Source organism: Bos javanicus, chromosome 14 (assembly GCF_032452875.1).
Source record: "Bos javanicus breed banteng chromosome 14, ARS-OSU_banteng_1.0, whole genome shotgun sequence".
Lineage (NCBI taxonomy): Eukaryota > Metazoa > Chordata > Mammalia > Artiodactyla > Bovidae > Bos > Bos javanicus.
The window spans coordinates 31,554,990-31,582,625 of NC_083881.1; the positions used below are offsets into that span (position 1 = coordinate 31,554,990).

Sequence of the window (27,636 nt, forward strand, 5' to 3'; positions counted from 1 at the left end):
TGTACTTAATAGTATTATACCAGTGTGAATTCCTGTTTCCCAACATTGTAATATGATTATGCAAGATACCGGTATTAAGAAAAGCAGAATAAAGAGAATCTCTGTAAATACCTCTGTAATTTTTAAGTTTAAAATCAGTTCAAAATAAAAAGTCAGAAGTTGGTTTTCAATTATGAAGACCTAAACAATTAAAAAAGATTCTCTAGCTACTGGTCTCTTACTTTCCTTCCCAAATATATTCCATTACTACAGAAATTTATTTCACTTTTTAAAGGCTCAATGAATAATTTTCTATAAGAATAGATCACACTAGGTAACTTCTAACTATATTCACTGATCTAAGCTTGAGAGCAATAAAAATATCAATTCATAAACACTTCCATCAGGATGATGCCAATCAATCTCTATCTTTCAAATTCTATTTGTGATGAGAAAAAAACACAAAACATTTTAATCCAAAACCAAACAAGTCAGTAAGCCAGTCAAAACAAAATACCACAGATCTCCAGTACATAAAACTGTAAACAAAGATATTTTCTGCACAGTCACAAAAGATTTTATTATAATTTTTTCAAAATCTTTTCTATAGTTGATGCCTGTGGTGTTCTATACCATCTCTCTCATTTTTTAATACTTACTGCTTGGTTTTCCATGCGTGCAAAGATAACATTTAACATCTGAGTAAGAGTAGCTTTGGCTGTTGTCTGATTGATGAGATTTTTGCTTGCTAGATATATATTGTAACATGTTCTCACAGCTTGCAGTACAGTTCCTTCATGAATTTCTATGTGTTGAGATGTTACTGCAGTTAGTAAAGCCTTAAAAAAAAAAAAAAAGAAAAAGAAAACTAAGATAAAGCAATTTTTCATATCCAGAGTTTCAGCACAAAAATACATGGCTATTTTTGTATCAGAATTAACTTTCAGACACCATTACCACTCTAAGGTAAAGTATACAAGAGTTTCTACCTACCTTAAATATATCATCAACTGTGTCATTTTAACAGAAATATTTTAGTCTACTAAAATGCACAACATTAATACTGTCATAGTATAGCACAGATATATGCTTCATATGATGTATCTGTTGAGCTAAACATCAACTTTACAGAATATATAGTGTCCTATTCACTTTCAAACTTTTCTGAGATCTAACTTTTAGACTGAACTCAGTGTGCTGTTGTTATTGTTGAAGATAAATGTTTTAATTGCTTTAAAATAAAACATTTAAAATAATCCTCCAATAAAACAAACAGCTTTAATTTATGTGTACTGTCACATGTTACTCAACTTCTCAAAAGCAAGGACTCGTATCTTTGTCCTTCCATTAACGTGCTGTTCAGTGCCATGTAGGTCAGCACTGAGCACATACTAAACAAACCACAGCTGACATGAAGCTGCAAATGAGAGGCCAGACTGGGTGGCTTTTTTAGAATCAAGATATTTTATGATTTATGAAGAGAATGCTGCTATGAGACTGAAAAGCTCAGAGGGGTGATAACCACACGTAAAGGAACACATTATACATGTAAACTAAAGTACTAATAGTACAAGAGAATTTTGCTGACAAATCAACATACCACCACTGCTATTAGCAGTAACATTAAAAACTGAGTATCTACATAGCAGACTGAAAACACAAATGAGTGATTTTTCTTTAAAGGAGTTTAATGATCCAGGTGTATCAGAGCACAAACCTAGGACAGGATTACCCGAGCAGGTTCAGCAGACTGACAGGTGCAAGGGAAAAAGGGAAACTGGTGCACAAGTGTTTCACATGGTGAAGCCTGGGACTAGAAAGCAGACTACAAGGGGTATGACAGGAGAAGAAGAAACTAGAAGGGTCACGGGACCTTCACATGGGACCCTAAAACTCAAAACATAGATCATGCCAGAAACTGAAAAGCTCTGGAAGATTGTGGGGGCCTAAACTGGGACCTTCAAAATAAGAGTCTTCCCCTAGTGAACTCTCAGCATCTAATAATAAAGTCCCCTGAAATAGAATCTAAAAAGCCCAAATGAACTTTATCTTATCTGGAAAGCACAAAAAATGACTTTTCCCAATGCTCTCAAGGTAAAAGTGAATGCGAAGTCGCTCAGTCATGTCCGACTCTTTGTGACTCCATGGACTGCAGCCTACCGCGCTCCTCCGTCCACGGGATTTTCTAGGTAAGAGTACTGGAGTGGGTTGCCATTCCCTTCTCCAGGGGATCTTCCCGACCCAGGGATCAAACTTGGGCCTCCCACATTGTAGGCAGATGCTTTACCATCTGAGCCACCAGGGAAGTCAAGGTAAAAGGCTTCTGATTTTAAAAAGTACAGATAATGAATAACAAATTCAGTTCTTATAATTAATTACCTTTATTATTTGTAACTGAACTCCTTCATCTGTTTGAGGACCTTGGAAACAGCCACAAATTGTTTCAATAATTCTATCAATTAATTTTTTGCCTGGTGTTGTACTATCTGGAGCATTGCCAGTCAAGTGCCCATAAGCAATAAGTTTCTGAAACCAAGAAAGAAGATAAAGACCCTGATTAAGTTAATATGTATATATATATATATACACACACACACAAACACACACATATACACTAATAAAATACACATTAAAATTATAATATACAAATTGATTATATGTTAAACTTTTTACACAAAAATATTAAGATATAGTAAAAGTCAAGGCTATACCAACTTTTCCTGAAGAAAGCTTTATTAGCTATAAACATGTGAAATCATTTACACTTGTAATAATCACAAAAACAGCAAAATAATGATAACAAAACCATCGGGCAATACTTTGACAAAGGCAGGCCTTAGAACTTGTCTCTGATGAGTTGTAACAACTCACTGCCTTCTATCCAAACATTACTGATACTGCTTTTGTGAAAGCTATCTTAACACGCTCAAACGACCCAAATCTGTTTCCAAATTGGATCTGTGAATATGCTGAAACCCAATTTCCACACACTGGCCACAATGTATCACAGATTTGTTCATGTATCATTACCATTACAACCCTGGAAGAAAGGCCTTAGATATTATAATTTTAATTTTTCAGAGAAAACAAGGCCACAAATCAAATGAACTTATCCTTAACCTATCTTAACAACAAATCATATGGATATGATCTTTTCCACTCAACTGTTAGTTTAAAAGGTATAATCCCCAAACAGTGAAAATACCTGAAAAGAGAAGGACTCTCTCTCTGGAGGTTTGTCTCACAAATATCTAAGAGAATCTGCATACACACGTGCACACACGCATGTTTGTGTGTGTTAAGTAAAATAGGAAGACAGAAAAGAATTTTCTGATATAAATAAAGGTCAGTGCTAAAGTTTTGTAGTAAGTATAAATATTGAACTGTTAATATTAACCTACTGCTTTACATAAAACAGCAAGCATCTAGTAAAATCACTGCAAATAATGAAATATGCAAAATCACCAGCAGGTTAACTTTCATTATTAATAACCTTAGAAAACACTGCCTCTCACTAAGCTAACTAATGATTTGTATTACCTTTAACCTAGAAACATCTTTTTGCAACTACTGTTTCTTTGAGTGTAAGAAACCATTTAGTTTCTTACCACAAAAAGAATAATCAAGGCTTTCACATAAAATGCCTGAGCTATTCATCAACTGTAATATATAGGAATACATTCAAATTGGAGGGTTTTTACATAGTGCCATTTTATACATACCTGTAAACAATCTAGAGATGTACTGACTATGCGGGGACATTTGGACTGGCATGCCAATTCAAAGGGGAGGAAGTACTTGTCTGCTTCAATAAAATTTGTCTTTGATTTCACTGGTGGAAGGGTGCTTGATCCAGCTTTTGCTTCTCCGTGAGGAGGACTAAAGGAAAAATGAAGAGTTTGATTAGAATATCATATTCATCATCTTGATGATATTCTCACTCTAATTCCAGTTCTAAAAGGCACTGTGCTAAACCAATCTTCATTTTCTCGTATTTCATGAGGAAACCAAAGCCCAGAGAAGTTAAGTGATTTGCTACAGGTCATAAGCTAGTCATCAAAGCTATAACTAAACTCAAGAAAATTATTTAATTAAACAATTAATTTTTAAATTATATAGGTTACTAAATATTTAGTAATCTTTCTAAACATGAATCAGTCTTTAAGGAAAGACAAAGCATATCTTACGGTATTTCAGAAATACCCTTATTTATAAAATCTTTTTGTATTTATGTTTATAGTATTTCTCAAAATCATTTTTTAAAAATTGATTTTATTATAAAGATCACATACAGAAAATCTGCCACATCCAAACAGAGATGATTACATTATTATTTTGCCAAGACTAATAAGTTTGCAAATTATTTTTACTGAAGGAAAAAAAAACCCACAAACCTCTGCTTTTCAGTTTCCGCTTTTATTTCCTCTGGTTGGGGGCAGGGGAAGAAAAGAAGTGTACATTAGAAAACTTGACAAGAGAAAGATCATTAACTAATTTGATTACAGGCTTTAATTTATAACTTCTACAAGATGTCAGGAAGAATACAATTTCAAAAAAAATTAGGTATTAAAACTCTGTTGCTGCCAAATGTATTAATTTACACAAATAATGTAATTCTATAAGACTTATGAAGAACATACATTAACAACCACAAGAATAGGTACAAATTACAGATTACTAATTTTCAAAGCATTTCCTTTTCTCAAAGTAGTTTTTTCTTGGGGGAGGAGGGTCAAGTTAGTATTTGCATTAACCAGAGGCATTAATATTAAGAACAGAATAATATGTATACTGTATTTAAATGACAAAATATAAGGCACATGTGGGTGAGGAAAATAACTCAAGATACCCCCTTGGGATTATCTCAAGGCGATTATCAGGCCAGGGCTATAAATTCTTGATCATGTACAGATGTGTTGATATTTAACCAATTTTTCTACTTACGACTATACAAGGCACTATAACATACACATGCCCAATTTAATGGGAAATTTCCCCTTTTGCTGTTTATATCCATAAGAGATGAGGTAAATTTGAGGAATTGTACCTGTCACAGAATAACCTTAAATTTAATAATTGAGGAATCTGGTTAATTGATTAAACCTGTAGGAAATTTGTAAGAAAAGCATTCAAATATACCATTAATAATAACTATAGTTATTGAGTATTTATTATGGGATAAGCACTATTACGTTTCACATGGACTAACATATTTCTTAACTTGTAATAAATGCCTAGTAACACCTCATTCAAGGAAACTGCTTCTCTGACGAATCAGGGCTTGAAGAGAGTTTGCTTCAGGTTGGCCTTCAACAGTAGAATCGAGAAGTATAGTTGACCCTTGAACAAGGTGAAGGCTAAATTATAGTCAGCCCTCCACTTCTGCTGTTCCTCTGTATCCATGATTCAACCTACCAAGGACTGTGTGCTACTGTAGTATTTACTACTGAAAAATATCCATGTACATGTGAACTCACGCAGTTCAAATCTGCACTGTTCAAGTCTCAACTGTAAACTAATTAATTCTCAATTATTAAAGGAAAAAAACCCAGAAGAAACAAAATTCTAAAGTATCAAATTAAGAAATAGTATACTCAAATTCAAAACCACTTGGTAATTAACTGTGAAACATTTTCCCATTAAAGTCAGACTCATTACAAGGATGATCACAAACAGCAAAATAGTTCTGACATTGCTCTGGAAACACTAGACGATGCAACTAGACAATACCAGACGTGATAATAAAAGTCCTCACTCTTGAGCTGAAATAAGACAAAAACCAGACGCTGGATTTGTTTGTTTTAAATATGTAGTCATAACACTTTATTACTGAAATTCTTTCAGGAATCATTGTCTCTCTAGCCATTAACTTGCCCTATCCTTTCACAACCATTTTTATACAATGTTTCTAAAACCTTAGAAACAACCACCATATTATATATAGAAGGAAAAGGTTAAAAATTGGAGGAAATAGGTCAGTGTAAATTAGCATAAAAAGTATAGATTTTAAAGTATTTTAAAAGAAACACAAGTTTTACTCCTTTCGGGTACATTAAGTTACTGCAAACAAAGTATATTAAATTACCAGAACAGTTAATAAGGCACAGGACTTGTTTAATGAGCAGGAAAGAATGATTTATTAAAAAAAAAAACAAAAAAACAGCTGATCACATGCAAGTTATGTACCTGGTTCCCCAAGTATATTCAATATTCTGTCTCATAATATGATTTTCATCAACTTGCTGAGCAGTTTTCTTTTCCCCCACTGACAGTACAATATAAACTTCAAAATGACATTTATACAGATTTCAAGAAATTCTATTAAAATGCATATGTATGATACATGTGATTTACATCTACCTCTCATGACATCACTTCACTTCTCATGACATCACTGTCTTACTGCTTACAGAGCAACAGCACTTACTCACTCAAAGCAAATTGATAATTTAAGGAAGTGAAGTGAAAGTTGCTCAGTTGTGTTTGACTCTTTGTGATCCCATGGACTATACAGTCCATGAAGTTCTCTAGGCCAGAATACTGGAGTGGGTAGCTTTTCCCTTCTCCAGCTGTTATTCGCAAACCAGGGGTTGAACCCGGGTCTCCCACATTGCAGGTGGATTTTTTACCAGCTGAGCCACAAGGGAAGCCCCAATCTAAGGAAAAGTGAAAATGAAGTTGTTCAATCTTGTCCAACTCTTTGCAACCCCATGGACTGTAGCCTACAAGGCTCCTCCATACATGGGATTTTCCAGGCAAGAGTACTGGAGTGGGTTGCCATTTCCTTCTCCAGGGGATCTTCCCGACTCAGGGATCAAACCCGGATCTCCCGCATTGCAAGCAGACACTTTTTACGATCTGAGCCACCAGGGAAGCTCCCAATCTAAGGAAAGACAAAGCCAAATGAAGAGTTTGTAATAAACATATTAAAACTTACACGTCCAATGTACTGTCTCCTTCAGAGCAGTAACTGTGGGAGGTTATGCTTCGATTATCATAATACTGCCAGTATTCAAAAATATTTGTGGAATTCATTGCCTGCAGTTCTTTCCTGCCTGCTTCCTTCTTTTAAATGAATAATCTCATAGAAGGAAAAAATCTCTAGAAAAGGAATCAAATTCTAACCACCAATTAACCACAAGTGGTTTGGAGCCAAGCATGAAGAATGGTATGTGACCTCAAAACAAAAGTTCTTAACTTCAGTGCTTCTGCAAACCATGGCAAATTGTCAGTTTGCAAGCAGTGTTTTAGAAAAAGTATGTAACTCTCATTAGATTCTGAAAGAAGTCTGTAACCCAGACTATAAAGATGATATAGGATTAATTAAAAGCAGTAATTTGGATCAACAATGACTAAAGACGACTATACATGTAAGCAATTTTAAACAAAACATTTCTAAAATACTGCGTAAATATAAGGGATCACTTTGAAAAATAACAAAGTATATATATTCTGTTAGGTTTACTTCTTCAAAGCCAATCCTATGACTTTAGCATCACATTTCAAATAGTTAAGGATTAAACAAAAATACAGGCATTAAATAGAATGTTACAGTATTTACGGAAGAGAGAGATAATGGCTTGAACAAAAGCTGTGACACCAGGGATGAGTAAATGTGATTCCATGGACATCGTGGGAGGAAAAACAATGAAACAATCTCATTTATCTAGGAGGAGAAGGAGCAAGAAGAGAAGATGGGGCTTGCCTAACTGGATAATAAAGGTACCACTAATTTAGACACCAAACAGTTTTCTCCCTGTGCAGTAGTTGGGGTGAAGGTGCACGGGAGAAGAGGAGGAAAATTTTGGTCGTATCTTGTTTTAAGCAATGGGGATGTTCAAGTGGCAGTATTCAGCGGGCACTCAGGTATATGAATTTGAAGATCAAGAGACAACGTGAAAGACTGTATTTTCAAAAATAGTCACTATTTTATTTTCCACCCCCACATGCCCTTCTGCAAAGTGACCTTGCACACCTCACCAAGAGAAGACAGTCTAATTTCATCCTTCTTACATATGGCTGGCCTCGGAAATTCATTCCTAACCAATAGCATACAGTGGAAGTGACAGGGACCACCACCAAGATTCAGGTCAGAAAAGGCCAAGCAGCTCCTGACCAATTCTCCTGGAATGCTGGGTCTCCAGACACCCACTCATGGAACACAAAGGCCCTGATGTGGGAAGTCCAAGCCACCGGGAAGCTGTATGTAAGTTGTTCAGTCAACAACACCAGTTGAGCCCAGCTTTCAAGTCATCACAGCCCAGGCACCAGACACGCTGAGTGAAGAAGCCTCCCGAGGATTCCAGTTCTCTGTCATTCATGTCTCCCCCAGCATTTGTGTCTTCTCACCTGAGACTCCCAATGCTGTGGAGCAGCAACATGGCTCACCTGAATTCCTGGAACACAGAGACTCTCAGCATAATCAAATGGTTGTTGAGTCACACCACTAAGTCTTGGACTGGTTTATCATACAGCAATAGGTAACTGGGCCTCCTTAGAAAGGGATAAGGAGGCGGGAGGAGACTGGGATTTGAAATAACTTTGGCAAATGGGAGAAACAGCTAACTGAGGAGCACACACACACAAAAAGAAAACCTGCCAGGAATGTGGAAAGTTCCAGTGGATTCTGAGCAACTGGAGTCCAGGTGGTTAACAGGTATAAAAATGCAGCCTGGACTTCTACCCTTGTAATAGATTTAGCAGCCTCCTCAGGACTTGGAGGTCCTCTGCAAAATTCATTTACAAAATTATGACTAAATCATATATAAATAATTGATAGCTATGAAGTACAAAGTAATTTAACACAAAAGACCAGTTGAAGTTTCTTTTTAGCACCCAGAAAACAGAAAGATAACTTTTTCTTACACTACTACTCTCACCACCATCTTCCTTCCAATCTAAAAGCAGCAGAAAGATCTTATACTGTAAGATTTTATCAATCACCATAGCTTACAATAAAAACTGACACAGCTATCAATGCAATAATTTAAGTACTCTTACACAGCTTAGAAAGTTTACTGATTATGTATGTGTAATCATTTTGCCCTGAGCTAAGCTAAAATTTACCTTGCAGTCTTCTATAAAAGGAAACAAGCACCATAAACCAAACTGAGCAGTCCTTTATACTACCAAATTTCCTGCTGAATCCCAAATATATGTTTTTGTATCACAGTCAGAACTAGATAGGAGTGGCTATTTTCTGAAATATGAAGGGAGAAGAACAGATTTTCATTCATCCTGCCCTCTCCACGGAAAGCCAGCAGAGCCCCATTTAATACTATTGCTCCAGTGTGCATGTGTGTTTAGTCGCTAAGTCGAGTCCTGCTCTTCTGTGACCCCAGTGATTACAGCCTGCCAGGCTCCCCTGTCCATGGAATTCTTCAGGCAAGAATACTGGAGTGGGTTGTCATTTCCTTCCCCAGGGGATCTTCCTGACCCAGAGATCAAACACATGTCTCCTGCATTGACAGGAGGATTCTTGACCCACTGAGCTACCTGGGAAGCCCAATATGGTTCTGGAGGATGTGTCAAAAAGAAGGGCAAAATTCTGACTGCAAACATTCTAACTGTCCTCAATGGGTTGAATACTGGTGGAATTTTCAGAATAAAGGTGCAAAGTGAAATTGCCACCAAAAAACAGGAGAAGCCACCTAAGGGGGAGAGACGGGATGCTCCCACTTAAATGAAAACTGGACACAAGAGCCACAGTCAGCCTGCTGCTGCTGCTAAGTCGCTTCAGTCGTGTCCAACTCTGCGACCCCATAGACGGGCAGCCCACCAGACTTCCCCGTCCCTGGGATTCTCCAGGCAAGAACACTGGAGTGGGTTGCCATTTCCTTCTCCAAGGCATGAAAGTGAAAAGTGAAAGTGAAGTCTCTCAGTCGTGTCCGACTCTAGCGACCCCATGGACTGCAGCCCACCAGGCTCCTCCGTCCATGGGATTTTCCAGGCAAGAGTACTGGAGTGGGTTGCCACTGCCTTCTCCGATAGTCAGCCTACGATCACTCAAACTTACAATTCCCAAAGTTAACGTTTGAAAAGATTGTTCATTACTTGTAACAGAAAGGCACTATACAACTTTTAAATTTAGACCCTGATTTCTAGCCAAAGATTGCATATACAGTAGACCCCCTTTCATGGTTCCCTTTCTGAAATTTCAATTACCCACAGTCAATTGCAGTCTGAAAATATTAAATGGAAAATTCCAGATATAAACAGAAGTTTTAAACTGCATGACATGCGGAGCGGTGTGATGAAATCCTGTGCTAACCCACACCATTTGGTCCTGTTTGGTCCCATTAAGGGCATGAACCATCCATCTCTTCAGAGTTTCCTGCTCTGACTTATTATCGCTCTTGGTTATCAGGATCAACAGTCACAGATGGTATCACAGTGCTGTGTTCAAGTAACCCGTATGTGACGGAAAAATGGCCCCAAAGTGCAAGAGCAGTGATGCTGGTAAAGAATAGTTTTAGCTTCACTTAAAGTGCTTTCTTTTGGGCTTCCCATCTTCCCAACGCAGGAGATGTAAGGGACATAGGTTTGATCCCTAGAAGCAAGAGATGTGGGTTCGGTTCCTACATTGGGAAGATCCCCTGGAGGAGGAAATGGCAACCCAGTAATCTCTCCCGAGAAATCCCATGGACAGAAGAACCGGGCGGGCTATAGTCCATGGGGTCACAAAGAGTAGGACACAGCTGAGCACACGTGCACATAACTAAACGTGCTTTCTTTAAGTGAAAAGGTGTAAATTCTTGACGTAATAAGGAAAGAAAAAAACCTGAAGGCTGAGGTTGCTACGATATTTGGTAAAAACGAACCTTCTACACACAAAATTGTGAAGAAAGAAAAAGAAATTTGTGTTAATTTTGCTGTCACACCTCAAACTGCAAAAGTTACAGCCATAGTGTGTTAAGTGCTTAGTTAAGATGGAAAAGGCATTAAATTTTCACAAGATATATTTAGAGAAAGAGACCATATTTACTAATCTTATTACCTGTATTGCTTTAATTGTTCTACGTTAATTGTTCATAATTTACTGTACTTAAACTGTATCATAGGTATATATGTTTAGGTAAAAACACAGTATACAGATGGTTTAATAGCTACCCACTGTTCCAAGCATCCACTGGGGATTTTGGAACATTCCCTGCAGACATGGCATACTACTGAAATTTAACTTCTCTAATGTACTTAAGTAAATTTTCCATGGTAAATAACCTAAAACTAGGAATGAAAAATTCTAATAGACTGAAACTGTTTCTTCAATGTGTGGTACATCAATAAAACCGAGATTAATGAGAAATGTCTTCTAAGATAATGAAAATTGATTAGCTCACCAAAATCACACAAATACAAACAAGTCTAATAAACAACAAAAATATCTTGTATTTGTGTAGCATGTTACAATTTACCAAGTTCTACATACATATTAATTCTTAGAACAGCAGACAGTACTGCCAACATGTCCATTTTACAGATTAAATAACCTGAATAAAAAACCTGAAGTGACTTACCCAAGATGACAAGAAGGATTTAGAATGATTTAAGTATGACTTTGCTATGGAATAAGCCTAAATCAAAGGACTAAATTTCAATGACATATTAATTTAAAAAGAATATTAACTTTAGAACAATACTATTTTTATAATTTTTCAATGTGCCCATACAAGTTCTAACAAAACAAAAAACACTGTGCGCCTGTTAATTCAGAAATAGAAAAAAAATCATATTTTGAAAATCAAAATTAGAAATGTAATTTGAATAGTAAATATTTCAACTCAATAATTCTTTCCATTTCCAGGCTTCATGCATAAAATACAAAATAAAAAATCTCAATAGAATTCAGATCAAGTGCCTGTCTAATGACACTAAAGGCATAAATATAGGTAAGCCAAATTTAAAGAAAACTAAGACAAAATAAACTCTTAGTGAAATCATGAATTATGAACATGGTCCTTTAACAGAACTAAATATTTGGACAGAAAGGAATGCAGCGGCCATCTTTGATCAACAACTTGCAGTGGCTACAGTGAAAATCAACAAGAACAGTTATTGTTCTCAGTGTTAACATCCCTACTGGTAAATAAACAATCGACATTTCATAGATTCTGCTCAAAGGAAGATATGCAGAAGCCACACCTATGGGATCATGGAAAGAATACTGCACTTGTGTAAGTCAGGGCCTTGAGTTCTATTTCAACTTGGCTGCATAAGCAAAATACAGTAGCAAGAAATGGGTTAGAAGCCCCAAAAGATTGAGAGTCAAACCCCAGGTCTGCCACTGTATGACCTTTCTAAACTTGAGTTTATAGACTTTTCAAACAGGCAAAATAATATTTAGATTTCTATCTCGTAAGAATGGGGCTTCCCCAGTGGCTCAGCAGTAAAGAATCTGCCTGCCAATGCAGGAGACAGGGGTTTGATCCCTGGGTTAGGAAGATACCCTGGGGAAGTGCACTCTAGTGGAAATGGAAATGCACTCTAGTATTCTTGCATTGGATATCCCATGGACAGAGGAGCCTGACGGGCTACGGTCCGTGGGGTCACAAAAGTGTTGGACACGACTTAGCAACTAAACAACCACTCATAAGAATATGAGCATCTAGGAGCATCTAGGAAGTGTGACGGAGAAGGCAATGGCAGCCCACTCCAGTCCTCTTGCCGGGAAAATCCCATGGACGGAGGAGCCTGGTTGGCTGCAGTCCATGGGGTCGCTAAGAGTCGGACACGACTGAGAGACTTCACTTTCACTTTTCACTTTCCACTTTCATGCACTGGAGAAGGACATGGCAACCCACTCCAGTGTTCTTGCTTGAAGAATCCCAGGGATGGGGGAGCCTGGTGGGCTGCCGTCTACGGGGTCACATAGAGTCGGACACGACTGAAGTGACTTAGCAGCAGCAGCAGGCAACCACCCAAGCTTGATTTTATGAAAGCATTTCATAAATGTATACAAGCATATCTCAGAGATCCTGGAGGGTTCAGTCCCAGACCACTGCAAAACAGCAAGTATCACAATAAAGGCACACAAATGTTTGGTTTCCAGGGCCTATAAAAGTTATGTTTTTACTATACTGCAATCTATTCAGTGTGCCATAATAGCATTATGCCTTAAAAACATGCCCATACTCTAATTAAAAAATACTTTGAGGGAATCCCCTGGTGATCCAGTGGTTATGGTTTCGTGCTTTCAATGCACAGGCACAGGTTCCATCCCTGGTCTGGGAACTAAGATCCTGAAAGCCAGGTGGTGTGGCGCCGCCCCTCCCAAAACAAGACAAAAAATATTTTATTGCTAAAAAATACTATCAATCATTCAAACCTTCACCTTGTGGAGGGTCTTGCCTTGGAGTTGATGGCTGCTGACTGATGAGGGTGGGGGTTGCTATGGCAATTTCTTAAAATAAGACATCAATGAAGTCTGCCACATCAACTGACTGTTCCTTTCAGGAACAGTTTCTCTGTAGCATGCAATGCTATTTTACAGTGTTTTACCCACAGCAGAACTTTCAAAATTGGAGTCAATCCTCTCAAAATCTGCTGCTGCAGATTCAAAATCAACGAAATTTATGTTATATTCTAAATCCTTTGTTGTCATTCCAATAATCTTCACAGCATCTTCACCAGGAATAGATTACACCTAAACAAACTACTTTCTTTTGCTCATCCATAAAAAGCAGCTCATCTGTTAAAGCTTTATCACAGACTGCAGCAATTCAGTCACATCTTCATGCTCCATTTTTAATTCTACTACTCTTGCTATTTCTACCACATCTGCAGTTACTTCCTCCAATGAACCCTCAAACTCCTTAAAGTCACTCATGAGGGTTGAAATCAACTTCTTCCAATCTCCTGTTAATGTTGGTATTTGATCTGCTCCCATGAATCAAATGTTAATGGCATTTAGAATAGTGGACCATTTCCAGAGGTTTTCATTTACTCTGCCCAGAAACATCAAAGGAATCACTATTATGGCAGGTATAGCCTTACAAAATATATTTCTTCATTAATAAGACTTGAAAGTGGAAATTACTTCTTGATCTGTGGGCTGCAGAATGGATAATGTGTTATTAACAGGCATGAAAACATGAATCTCGTTGTACATCTGCAACAGAGCTCTTTGGTGACCAGGAATACTGTCAGTGAATAGAAATACTTTGAAAGGAATCTTTTGTCTAACCAGTAGGTCTCAACAGTGGGCTTAAAATATTCAGTAACCCTGCTGTAAACAGATATGCTATCACCCAGGCTTTGTTGCTGCATTGACCGAGCACAGGCAGAAGAGTCTTAGCATGATTCTTAAGGGTGCTTAGGGCTTTCATAATGGCAAATAAACACTGGCTTCAACTTAAAGTCACCAGCTGCATTAATTAGCCCCTAACTAGAGAGTCAGCCTGTCTTTCAATGCCTTGAAACCAGGCACTGACTTCTCCTCTCTAGCTATGAAAGTCCTAGATGGCATCCCAGGGCCTATAAAAGTTATGTTTATACACTTTATCTATTAAGTGTGCCATAATAGCGTTATGCCTTAAAAACATGTCCATACTCTAATTAAAAAATACTTTGGGGGAATCCCCTGGTGATCCAGTGGTTATGGTTTCGCTGTTTCATTGATACTGAAATACAAGGCTGTTTCACTGATACTGAAAAGTTGCTTTTTAGGGCAGCCACCCTCATTAGTGATCTTAGCTAGATCTTCTGGAAACTTCTGCAGCTTCTACAGCAGCACTTCCTGCTTCTCCTTGCCCTTTCATGTTCTAGGGACAGCTTCTTTTCTTAACCCTCATGAACCAATCTTTGCCAGCGTCAACCTTTTCTTCTGCAGTTTCCTCACCTCTCTTAGCCTTTAGAGAACTGAAGAAAGTTATGGTCCTTTATTACATATAAAATAGCTAGTCAGGACCTAGCACAGGTAACTGTAACTCAATTCTCTGTAATGACCTAAATGGGAAAAAAATGTAAAAAAGAGTGGATTGGGGCTTTCCTGGTGACTCAGCGGTAACAAATCCACATGCTAGTGCAGGAGACATGGGTTTGATCCCTGATCAGGGAAGATCCCACATGTCACAGAGCAACTTTGAGATAAAACAAATTGCTTTTCTTGGAAAAAAGAAAATCATCTTATTCTTGAGTCCCTTTTAAGTCTCCCATTTCACAGTGTACTCTTTCATTTTAACAATTAAAAAAAAATTATTACTGAAAATTCCAAACACATTTGACAGTAGAGGATAATATACTGAATCCCCATGTCCCATTATCTACCTTCAACAATGACCATACTCCATTTATACCCTCCACCCACTTCATGCTCCCCTCCCCAATGAGTTCAGTTCAATGGTACACAAATTCCAGGCATACCATTTAATCTATAAACACTTCAGTATGAAGTTACCTTTAAAATGTCTTTTAAAACATAATTTTAATCTATAAATTGCTTTGGGTAGTATACTCATTTTCACTATATTGATTCTTCCAATCCATGAACATGGTATATTTCTCCATCTATTAGTGTCCTCTTTGATTTCTTTCACCAGTGTTTTATAGTTTTCTAAATATAGGTCTTTAGTTTCTTTAGGTAGATATATTCCTAAGTATTTTATTCTTTCTGTTGCAATGGTGAATGGAATTGTTTCCTTAATTTCTCTTTCTGTTTTCTCATTATTAGTGTATAGGAATGCAAGGGATTTCTGTGTGTTGATTTTATATCCTGCAACTTTACTGTAGTCATTGATTATTTCTAGTAATTTTCTGGTGGACTCTTTAGGGTTTTCTATGTAGAGGATCATGTCATCTGCAAATAGTGAGAGTTTTACTTCTTCTTTTCCAATTTGGATTCCTTTTATTTCTTTTTCTGCTCTGATTGCTGTGGCCAAAACTTCCAAAACTATGTTGAATAGTAATGGTGAAAGTGGGCACCCTTGTCTTGTTCCTGACTTTAGAGGAAATGCTTTCAATTTTTCACCATTGAGGATAATGTTTGCAGTGGGTTTGTCATATATAGCTTTTATTATGTTGAGGTATGTTCCTTCTATTCCTGCTTTCTGGAGAGTTTTTATCATAAATGGATGTTGAATTTTGTCAAAGGCTTTCTCTGCATCTATTGAGATAATCATATGGTTTTTATTTTTCAATTTGTTAATGTGGTGTATTACATTGATTGATTTGCGGATATTGAAGAATCCTTGCATCCCTGGGATAAAGCCCACTTGATCATGGTGTATGATCTTTTTAATGTGTTGTTGGATTCTGATTGCTAGAATTTTGTTAAGGATTTTTGCATCTATGTTCATCAGTGATATTGGCCTGTAGTTTTCTTTTTTTGTGGGATCTTTGTCAGGTTTTGGTATTAGGGTGATGGTGGCCTCATAGAATGAGTTTGGAAGTTTACCTTCCTCTGCAATTTTCTGGAAGAGTTTGAGTAGGATAGGTGTTAGCTCTTCTCTAAATTTTTGGTAGAATTCAGCTGTGAAGCCGTCTGGACCTGGGCTTTTGTTTGCTGGAAGATTTTTGATTACAGTTTCAATTTCCATGCTTGTGATGGGTCTGTTAAGATTTTCTATTTCTTCCTGGTCCAGTTTTGGAAAGTTGTACTTTTCTAAGAATTTGTCCATTTCTTCCACGTTGTCCATTTTATTGGCATATAATTGTTGATAGTACTCTCTTATGATCCTTTGTATTTCTGTGTTGTCTGTTGTGATCTCTCCATTTTCGTTTCTAATTTTGTTGATTTGATTTTTCTCCCTTTGTTTCTTGATGAGTCTGGCTAATGGTTTGTCAATTTTATTTATCCTTTCAAAGAACCAGCTTTTGGTTTTGTTGATTTTTGCTATGGTCTCTTTTGTTTCTTTTGCATTTATTTCTGCTCTAATTTTTAAGATTTCTTTCCTTCTACTAACCCTGGGGTTCTTCATTTCTTCCTTTTCTAGTTGCTTTAGGTGTAGAGTTAGGTTATTTATTTGACTTTTTTCTTGTTTCTTGAGGTGTGCCTGTATTGCTATGAACTTTCCCCTTAGGACTGCTTTTACCGTGTCCCACAGGTTTTGGGTTGTTGTGTTTTCATTTTCATTCGTTTCTATGCAAATTTTGATTTCTTTTTTGATTTCTTCTGTGATTTGTTGGTTATTCAGCAGCGTGTTGTTCAGCCTCCATATGTTGGAATTTTTAATAGTTTTTCTCCTGTAATTGAGATCTAATCTTACTGCATTGTGGTCAGAAAAAATGCTTGGAATGATTTCTATTTTTTGAATTTACCAAGGCTAGCTTTATGGCCCAGGATGTGATCTATCCTGGAGAAGGTTCCATGTGCGCTTGAGAAAAAGGTGAAATTCATTGTTTTGGGATGAAATGACCTATAGATATCAATTAGGTCTAACTGGTCTATTGTATCGTTTAAAGTTTGTGTTTCCTTGTTAATTTTCTGTTTAGTTGATCTATCCATAGGTGTAAGTGGGGTATTAAAGTCTCCCACTATTATTGTGTTATTGTTAATTTCTCCTTTCATACTTGTTAGCATTTGTCTTACGTACTGTGGTGCTCCCGTGTTGGGTGCATATATATTTATAATTGTTATATCTTCTTCTTGGATTGATCCTTTGATCATTATGTAGTGACCTTCTTTGTCTCTTTTCACAGCCTTTGTTTTAAAGTCTATTTTATCTGATATGAGTATTGCTACTCCTGCTTTCTTTTGGTCCCTATTTACCAATAGTATTCTTCACAGAGCTAGAACAAATAATTTCACAATTTGTATGGAAATACAAAAAACCTCGAATAGCCAAAGCGATCTTGAGAAAGAAGAATGGAACTGGAGGAATCAACCTACCTGACTTCAGGCTCTACTACAAAGCCACAGTTATCAAGACAGTATGGTACTGGCACAAAGACAGAAATATTGATCAATGGAATAAAATAGAAAGCCCAGAGATAAATCCACGCACATATGGACACCTTATCTTCGACAAAGGAGGCAAGAATATACAATGGATTAAAGACAATCTCTTTAACAAGTGGTGCTGGGAAATCTGGTCAACCACTTGTAAAAGAATGAAACTGGACCACTTTCTAACACCATACACAAAAATAAACTCAAAATGGATTAAAGATCTAAACGTAAGACCAGAAACTATAAAACTCCTAGAGGAGAACATAGGCAAAACACTCTCCGACATACATCACAGCAGGATCCTCTATGACCCACCTCCCAGAATATTGGAAATAAAAACAAAAATAAATAAATGGGACCTAATTAACCTCAAAAGCTTCTGCACATCAAAGGAAACTATTAGCAAGGTGAAAAGACAGCCTTCAGAATGGGAGAAAATAATAGCAAATGAAGCAACCGACAAACAACTAATCTCAGAAATATACAAGCAACTCCTACAGCTCAACTCCAGAAAAATAAACGACCCAATCAAAAAATGGGCAAAGAACTAAATAGACATTTCTCCAAAAAAGACATACAGATGGCTAACAAACACATGAAAAGATGCTCAACATCACTCATTATCAGAGAAATGCAAATCAAAACCACTATGAGGTACCATTTCACACCAGTCAGAATGGCTGCGATCCAAAAGTCTACAAATAATAAATGCTGGAGAGGGTGTGGAGAAAAGGGAACCCTCTTACACTGTTGGTGGGAATGCAAACTAGTACAGCCACTATGGAGAACAGTGTGGAGATTCCTTAAAAAACTGGAAATAGAACTGCCTTATGATCCAGCAACCCCACTGCTGGGCATACACACTGAGGAAACCAGAAGGGAAAGAGACACGTGTACCCCAATGTTCATTGCAGCACTGTTTATAATAGCCAAGACATGGAAGCAACCTAGATGTCCATCAGCAGATGAATGGATAAGAAAGCTGTGGTACATATACACAATGGAGTATTACTCAGCCATTAAAAAGAATACATTTGAATCGGTTCTAATGAGATGGATGAAACTGGAGCCTATTATACAGAGTGAAGTAAGCCAGAAGGAAAAACATAAATACAGTATTCTAACGCATATATATGGAATTTAGAAAGATGGTAACAATAACCCTGTGTACGAGACAGCAAAAGAGACACTGATGTATAGAACAGTCTTATGGACTCTGTGGGAGAGGGAGAGGGTGGGAAGATTTGGGAGAATGACATTGTAACATGTAAAATATCATGTAAGAAACGAGTTGCCAGTCCAGGTTCGATGCACGATACTGGATGCTTGGGGCTAGTGCACTGGGACGACCCAGAGGGATGGTATGGGGAGGGAGGAGGGAGGAGGGTTCAGGATGGGGAACACATGTATACCTGTGGTGGATTCATTTTGATATTTGGCAAAACTAATACAATTATGTAAAGTTTAAAAATAAAATAAAATTTAAAAAAATAAATAAAATAAAAAATAAATAAATAAAACATAATTTTAAAAGTAACCATGATCAGTTCAAAAAATCTGGAAAATATAGGAAAGTATAAAGAAGAAAAAAAACACCAACCATGATCCCACAATATAGATATAAATCTAGTTAACACTATACTGTAGAATATTTTTAGAGTAATCTTTTTATTAAAGTATAATATATATGGTGGACGGTATACGAGTTATAAGTGTTATAAGAGTTAATAAGCTCAATAGACTCTCCTTCTATAATAGTAAAGGGTAACTGTCACTTTACTTTGAAAACTCAATGACTTAAACTCAAATGACTTAAACAACTATTTTAATATTATGCAGATACTTAGTTTTGTAAATAAATTGTATATACATTCTTCGAAAATCACAATATAGGGGGTAAGAACTTCACATTTATTGACTATATATACTATCTCATTTAATTCTGTAACTATGAAGGAGGCACTACAGATGAACAAAAGAGATCCAAAGAAACTTGACAACTTGGTCTCAGAGCTAATAACAAAATCCAGATTAAAAATTGCCTATCCGGGTTTTTTTCCAGCATACCATGAAATCTAGCTGAACACTATTAAAAAAAAAAAACAAAAAAAAAACAAAAAGAGAATGCTGGTCCTTCTCTCTTATTCTATGATACTTGTTTTTCTGCTTTTTTATACAATACTCATGGCTACCATAGACAATTTAAACAGTAATATTATTTTTATAAAAGAGTAGCTTAAGTAAAAGAACTACATTTGTGTGCATTACTGCAGAAAGCCTTAGGAGGTCACCAAAGTTAAAAAGAGAGACGTCTAATAACCAAGCAACTCAAGTTTGTTTAGAATTTTGTGCTTATTAACAACTTCTACTATTAAAGGCTTTTATTATCTTTCTAAAACTAAGACTGATGTTAAAAGAGACAAATATATGAACTTTTACCTTATACCATATGCAGAAATTAACTCAAAATGGATCAAATATCTAAATGTAAAAGCTAAAACTCATAGAAAAAAATATAAAGGAAAAGCTTCATGACACTGGATTTGGCAATGATTTGTTGGATATGATACCAAAAGCACAGGAAACAAAAGTAAAAATAAACTAGACTACATAAAAACTAAAAACTGTGCATCAAATAGTATAATCAAGAGAGTGAAGAAGTAGTTTAAGGAATGGGAGAGAATATTTGCAAATCATTTATTTAAGAGTTAATACCCAGAATATATAAAGAACTTCAACAACCAAAACTCTGACTTAAAAGTGGGCAAAGGACTTGAACAGACATTTCTCCAAAGACAAATGGCCAACCAGAACATGAAAAGATGCTCGACATCACTAATCATCAGGGAAACGCAAATAGAAACCCCAATGAGATACCACTTCACAGCCATCAGAATGGCTACTGTCAAAAAAAAAAAAAGGGGAGCAAGAGGTGAGGAGGTGGAGAAATTGAACTCCTTGTGCACTGTTTGGGGGAATATAAACTGGTATAGCTGCTTACTGAAAACAGTATGACAATCCCTCAAAACACTTAAAATATAATATGACCGAGTAATTTCACTCCTGAGTATATACCCCAAAGAATTAAAAGCAGGGTCTTAAATATTTGTACATCCAAGTTCACAGGAGCATTATTCACAATAACCAAAATGTGGAAGCAACCCAAGTTTCATCAACCGATGAAGGGATAAGCAGAATGTGGTTGACCTATGAGCAATTAAGGGGTTAGGGGCACCAACTTTCTCCACTCAGTGGAAAATTTACAAGCAACTTAGAGTCAGATAAGTTGACTGACGTAGCTGTAATTCTTCCAGACCTACGATTCGTCCCTATCCGTGGTTCCAAATCTGTAGGTTCAACCAACTGTGGCTCATGTAGGTCTGTAGTATTTACCAATGGTAAAAAACCACGTATATGTGGACTCTTGTAGTTCAAACCTATGTTGTTTTAAGGGTCAACTGCACATACAGTGGACCATTATTACGCCTGATAAAGGAAGGAAATTCTGACATGTGCTACAAACATGGATTAACCTTGAAGATGTTGCGCTTTGTGAAATAAACCACTCATAAAAAGACAAATACTGTATGAGTTCATTCATAAGAAGAACCTAGAGTAATCAAATTCATAAAGACAGAAAGCAGAACAAACAATAGCTGCCGGGGACTGGGGGAAAGGAGGCAGAGTGGAAAATCTGTTCAGTAGTAATAAGCATTAGTTTTGCAAGATGAAGAAAATTCTGGAGATGAGCTGCACAACAATGTGAATGTACTTAAGATTATCTAACTGTACCACACTTAAAAATGGCTAAGATGGAGAGTTCCCTGGTGGTCTAGGGTTAGGACTTGGTGCTTCACTGCTGTGGCCCAGGAGTCAATCCCAGGTCAGCGAACTTAAGGTCCTGCAAGCTGTGTAGTGCAACCAAAAACAAAACAAAAAAAAAGGTTAAGATGAAAAATTTTATGAAATGTCTATTTTTCACAATTATTAAGAAAAAAGACTCACAGATCATTTGTTTTGGCCAAGATGGAGTAAGCCCTATTCCTTGCCAGTCCTCCCACTTACAACTAAAAAATCCTAGGGTACGTAATACAACACACAAAGGAAGACTGAATGGTACAAAGAAGGCAAAATGCCTCAGGGACCCTGGGACTTTCGGAGCAGCACAGTGAACTCCCTGGGTTTCTCTGAGTCTCCCATACATCCTTAATGGCATGCTGAAGAAGCCTCCAACCTGTAACTGCCAACAGGCACATATCAAAAACAAACAAAAAACACCCTCAAGAAAAGCCCTGTCTCTGTAGCCAAAGGACAGGGAAAAGCAGCCAACAGAACAGAAAACTTTCTGTTAGTATGTGCCCAATTTTAACCAAAGACTAAAGGAAAAAACTACACCTGCAGTGCCAGTGAGCCAAGTTGGACTTATGGTCCCATCTGGTGTCAGTGAGGCAGGACAAGTGACCCTGAGCTTTTCCCACTAAGGTGATGTCAGTGGGGCAGTTAAACTCCCAATCCCACAAGACAGCAAAAAGGCAAGATGAAGCGATGCACGGTGATGCTAGCTTGGCAATCCTCCTTCCCAACAGGGATAGTGTCAGAAGGGTCCAGTGAGGGAGAGCTGAATTTCAACTCCCAGCCCAGCAGCAACTAGACAGTGTAAGCAGGCCCTTTGTTTTCATCTACTCTGGTGCTGCCTGAACCTGTGTACACTACACCTAAACTGGGGCACTGCAAAGCGAGCCTTACACAGGATCCAGAATCTCACAACATAACACAGAAACACCCAGAATACAACTGAAAATCATCCATCATACCGAGTACCAGGAAAATCTTAAATTAACTTCAATGAGCAAATAGAATTGACAGGTGCCAATCCCAAGCGACACAGATATTTGACTTATCTATCAGAATTTAGGGCTTCCCTGGTGGCTCAGATTCCAAAGAGAATCTGCCTGAACAGAGAGACTGGAGTTCAATCTCTGGGTCAGGAAGCTCCCCTGAAGAAAGGACTGGCTACCCACTTCAGTATTCTTGCCTGGAGAATTCCATGGACAGAAGAGCCCGGCAGGCTACAATCCATGGGGTTGCAAAGGAGCCGGACATAACTTGAGTGACTCACACAAACACACACCACCAGGATTTTAAAGTGGCCATCATTTAAAACAAAAACACAGGAGGGGGCCAAAAGAGTACAGATAACCACGGAACAACATGGGCTTGAACTGCACAGGTTCACTTATATGCAAATTTTTTTTTTTTTTTCAATAAATGCTACGGTACTACACTATCCATGTTTTGTTAAATCCATGAACAGGGAACTGTGGATACAAAGGACTGACTATAAAGCCACACATAAAGATGCCTGCACACAGCAGTGAAGAGACTGGTGCCCCAGCCCCCACAATGTTCAAGGCTCAACTGTATATGAAGAAGCCAAGGATGAAATCTTCCAAATGTGGCAAAATGTGCAAACCATAGATTCAAGAAGCTAACCAAATCCAAACAGGATAGGGATTAAAAGGAACCCATGGCAAAACGTATCATAATCAAACTTTACAAAATTAAATACAAAGAAAAAATCTTTAAAGCAGGCTAAAAAAAAAAGACATATTATCTGCAGAGGAACATGATTCAAATGACAGTGGATTTCTCATCAGAAACTAGGGAGGCCAGTATTTGAAGGCAGTGTCACATTTTCAAGAGCTGAAAGCAAAGAACTGTCACCCAGGGTTCCATATTCAGTGAAACTATCAATGAAGGTAAAACCAAAATCTTCCCAGAAAAAGAGAAAAGAAAGCTGTCACCACTAGATCTACCCTAAAAGTTCAACTGAAAGAAAAACTGAAATGGAATTCTAAAAATCTGTTCAAGCAACCCACATGAAGGCAGGAAAAGTGACACACAGGGGGAAAAAAAAAAAAAGGAATAACAAAAAGCAAAAATAAAAGGCAGAATTAAGTTCTAACATAACAGTATTACATTAAATGTAAATGGTCTAAACATAACAATTAAAGACAGTTTGGCAGACTAGATTCAAAAAGTATGAACTAACTATATGCTATCTACATCAAACTACTTCAAATATGATGATACAAGTAGGTTAAAAGTAAATGAATACAAAAGATATACCATATCAACTCTAACTGAAAGACAGCAGGAATGATTGTATCAATACCAGACAAAGTACTGACAGAACAAAAAAGAAAATGACCAGGAACAAAGGACATACATTACATAATGGTAAGAGAGTCCAATACAAGAACACATAGCAATCCTACATGCGCATGCAACAACAAAATCTACAGTATCAATTGAAGACTTCAACACCCCACTCACAGCAGAACTACTAGACAAAAACTTCAAAGATACAGAACTAAACAATACCATTAATCAACAGGATCTGAACTTATAGAACACTCTCCTCAACAACAGAAGAATACATTCTTTTCAAATGCCCATAAATATTCACCAAGACACTCCATATTCTAGGTCATAAAATAAACTTCGACAAATTTAGAACAGAAATTATACAGAATATATTCTCTGGCCACAATGGAATAAAACTAGAAATGAATGGGGATAACAGTAAATTTTCCAAACACCTGGAAATTAAGTAATACACTTCTAAACAATCTAAGGGTCAAGAAGTCCAGAGTGAAATTTTAAAAATACAGAAACTAAATAAAAGCAAAACTACAACAAATACATTTGTGGAACACAGCTAAAATGTACTGAGAGGGAGATTTACAGTTGTGAATGTTTACATTAGAAAAGAAGATCAAGTGGAAGTTATTCATGGGATGCAACGATAGTTCAACATACCAAAATCTGTAAGACATATCACATTAACAAGATGAAAGATAAAAGCCATATCATTTCAAGACATGCAGGAAAAAATGGACAAAATTCAACATTCTTTCATGGTAAGAACTCAAGAAAGTGGATATAGAAGGAATGTACTCAACATAATAAAGACCATATATTATAAGCCCCCAACTAACATCATAATCAATGGTGAAAAGCTTTTCCTCTAAGCTCAAAAATAAGATAAGGATACCCTTTCTTGCCAACTCCATTCAACATAGTACTGGAAACCCTAAGCTAGAGGTAACAGGCAAGAAAACGACATAAATAAAGGGCATCCAAAATGAAAAGGAAGAAGTAAAATTGTTCATTTCCAGATGACACGCTCTTATATATAGATAATCCCAAAGATTCCACCCAAGAACTGCCAGAACTAATAAAAGAAATCAGTAGTTGCAGGGTACAAAAATCAATATTCAGAAGTTAGCTGCATTTCTATACACCAACAATGAATTATCTGAAAGAGAATTTTCTAAGAAATCAACCCCATTTACAATGACCTCAAAAAATACAATAATCAAGGAGGTGAAAGATCCATACACTGAAAACTGTAAGACACTGATAAAAGAAACTGAACACAAACCAACAAAAAGATACTCCACATTCATGAACAGAAAAAATTAAATATCATTAAAATGTCCACACTACCCAAAGCAATCCACAGAGTCAATACAATGTCTATCAAAATTCTAATGGCGTTTTTCACAGAAGAAGAAGACAATCCTGAAATACGTATGGACTCACAAAAGACCCTGACTAGCCAAAGCAATCTTGAGAACGAAGAACAAAGCTGGAATCATCATATTTCCTGAACTCAAACTATATTATAAAGCCATAGTAATCCAAAGAAGTATGGCATTGGCATAAAAACAGACACACAGATCAAAGAAACAGAATTCAGGCTCCAGAAATAAACCCATTCATAAACTATGGTTAATGAATCCTCTACAAGGATCCAAGAATATACAGTGGGGAAAGGAATAGTCTCTTCAAGTAACTGGTATTGGGAAAACCTGGTGAACCATATTCAAGAAGAATGAAGCTGGACCCTTGTCTTAACACCATACACAAAAATCAACTGAAAATGGATTAAAGACAAACAGAAGACATGAAACTATCAAATTCCTAGAAGAAAACAAAGAGTAAGCTTCTCGACATTGGCCTCATCAATGATTTTTTGAATTTGACACTGAATTTTGTTGCAAAGGCAACAAAAGCAAGATAAAAAAGTGAGACTATATGAAACTAAGAAGCTTCTGCAGAGCAAAGGAAACCATCAATAAAATGAAAGCAACCTATGGAATGGGAGAAAATAGTCACAAATCACTTACCTGATAAGGATTTAATATCCAAAATAGACAAGGAACTCATACAACTCAACAACAAAAAAAGAGACAATTCAATTAAAATGGGCACAAGACCTGAATAGAAATTTTTCCAAAGAAGACATACCGCCTACAAGTAAGAGAAAAGGTGCTCAATATCACTGGTCAATCAAATGTGATCATCAAAATCACAATGAGATATTACTTCGTATCTGTTATGGTGTCCATTATCAAAACTACAACTGATAACAAATGCTGGCAAGGAAGCAGAGAAAAGGAAACCCCGTATACTGTAGGTGGGAACGCAAACTGGTACAGTGACTAGGCAAACAGTATGAAGGTTCCTCAAGAAATTAAAAATGGAATTATCGTATGATCCAGCAATTCTACTTCTGGGTATACATCCAAAGGAAACAAAATCATTATCTCAAAGAGGTATCTGTTCTCCAAGTTCATATTACTTGTAACAGCTAAGATATAGAAACAACCTAAGTGTCTGTCCATCAACAGATAAATAGACGAAAAAGACATGGCATATAAATACAATAAAGTATCATTCAGCTTTGCAACAACATGAATAAAGCTGGAAGGCACATGCTAAGTGAAATAAGCCAGACAGAGAAAGACCAATATTGCACAGGATCACTTACATGTGGAAAAAATACTGAACTCACAGAGAGGAGCCACAATTACAGGTGGCTGCCAAGGGCTGAGGCAAAGAGGGAAAGCTTGGTAAAAGGGTACAAATTTGCAGTCATAAGATGAATGAAGTATCAAGACCTAATATATAATGAGGTAAATACAGCTGATAACACTATATAGTGTAAATCTGCTAAGAGTAGAACTTAAGTATTCTTGCCAATCAACTTCAGCATTTTTGTAATAGAGAAAAGTTCTCAAATCTCACCTCTCACCTTAAGGAGAAGCAGAATAAACCTAAACCCAACTGTCACTTCACTTTCACAGCTGAAAGAAATGAAGATATGAAGAAATCAATGAAATTGAAAACAGAAAAACAATAGAAAAAAATGAATGAAAAAGCTGGTTCTCTGAAAAGATTTAATTAAAACCTCCAGCAAGACTGAAACAAAAAAAGACGCAAATTACCACCAGAATCCAAAAATAAGAGTATCACTACAAACACCAGACATTAAAGGGATTAGCACAAACAACTCTATACGTGTAAATTCAACAACTGAGATCAAACAGACCAATTTCTCAAAAAGGTACAAACTACCACAACTCACCCAATATGAAATAATTTGAATAGCTCTCCAACTGTTAAAGATACTGAATTTCTAGTTTAAAAACAACCACAAATGAAATCTCCAGGACCAGATGTTTTCACTGGAGAATTCTACCAAATACAGAAAAACGGACACCAATTCTCTACACTCTCCTTCAGAAAATGGAACAGGAGAGAACACTTTTCAATTCATTTTATGAAGTCAGTATTAACCTGATGATAAAACCGGACTGCTGTATAATTAACAATTTGGCTAGGTTTTGTCCCTAGTGCTGGAAGGAAGAAAGTCTCTAACCCCTTGGAATTTCCCAGTTAAAGGAGTATCTTTTTTGGAGGGG

At 36.8% G+C, this 27,636-nt stretch overlaps 1 protein-coding gene across 3 annotated transcripts in view; it reads right to left on the reverse strand.

Moving 5' to 3' along the window:
* ARFGEF1 (ADP ribosylation factor guanine nucleotide exchange factor 1) overlaps positions 1 to 27,636 on the reverse strand; it is a 135,786-nt gene that overhangs the window by 78,589 nt on the left and 29,561 nt on the right. For 2 of the 3 annotated variants that reach the window (XM_061438897.1, XM_061438900.1), the window contains exons 2-5: positions 4,374 to 4,404; positions 3,702 to 3,858; positions 2,359 to 2,505; positions 639 to 818 (exon numbers count right to left, since the gene is read on the reverse strand). In XM_061438897.1, the coding sequence (XP_061294881.1) occupies positions 639 to 818; positions 2,359 to 2,505; positions 3,702 to 3,858; positions 4,374 to 4,404 (515 nt within the window). The remainder of the gene's footprint in view (positions 1 to 638; positions 819 to 2,358; positions 2,506 to 3,701; positions 3,859 to 4,373; positions 4,405 to 27,636) is intronic. The other variant, XM_061438899.1, reaches the window with a different exon arrangement.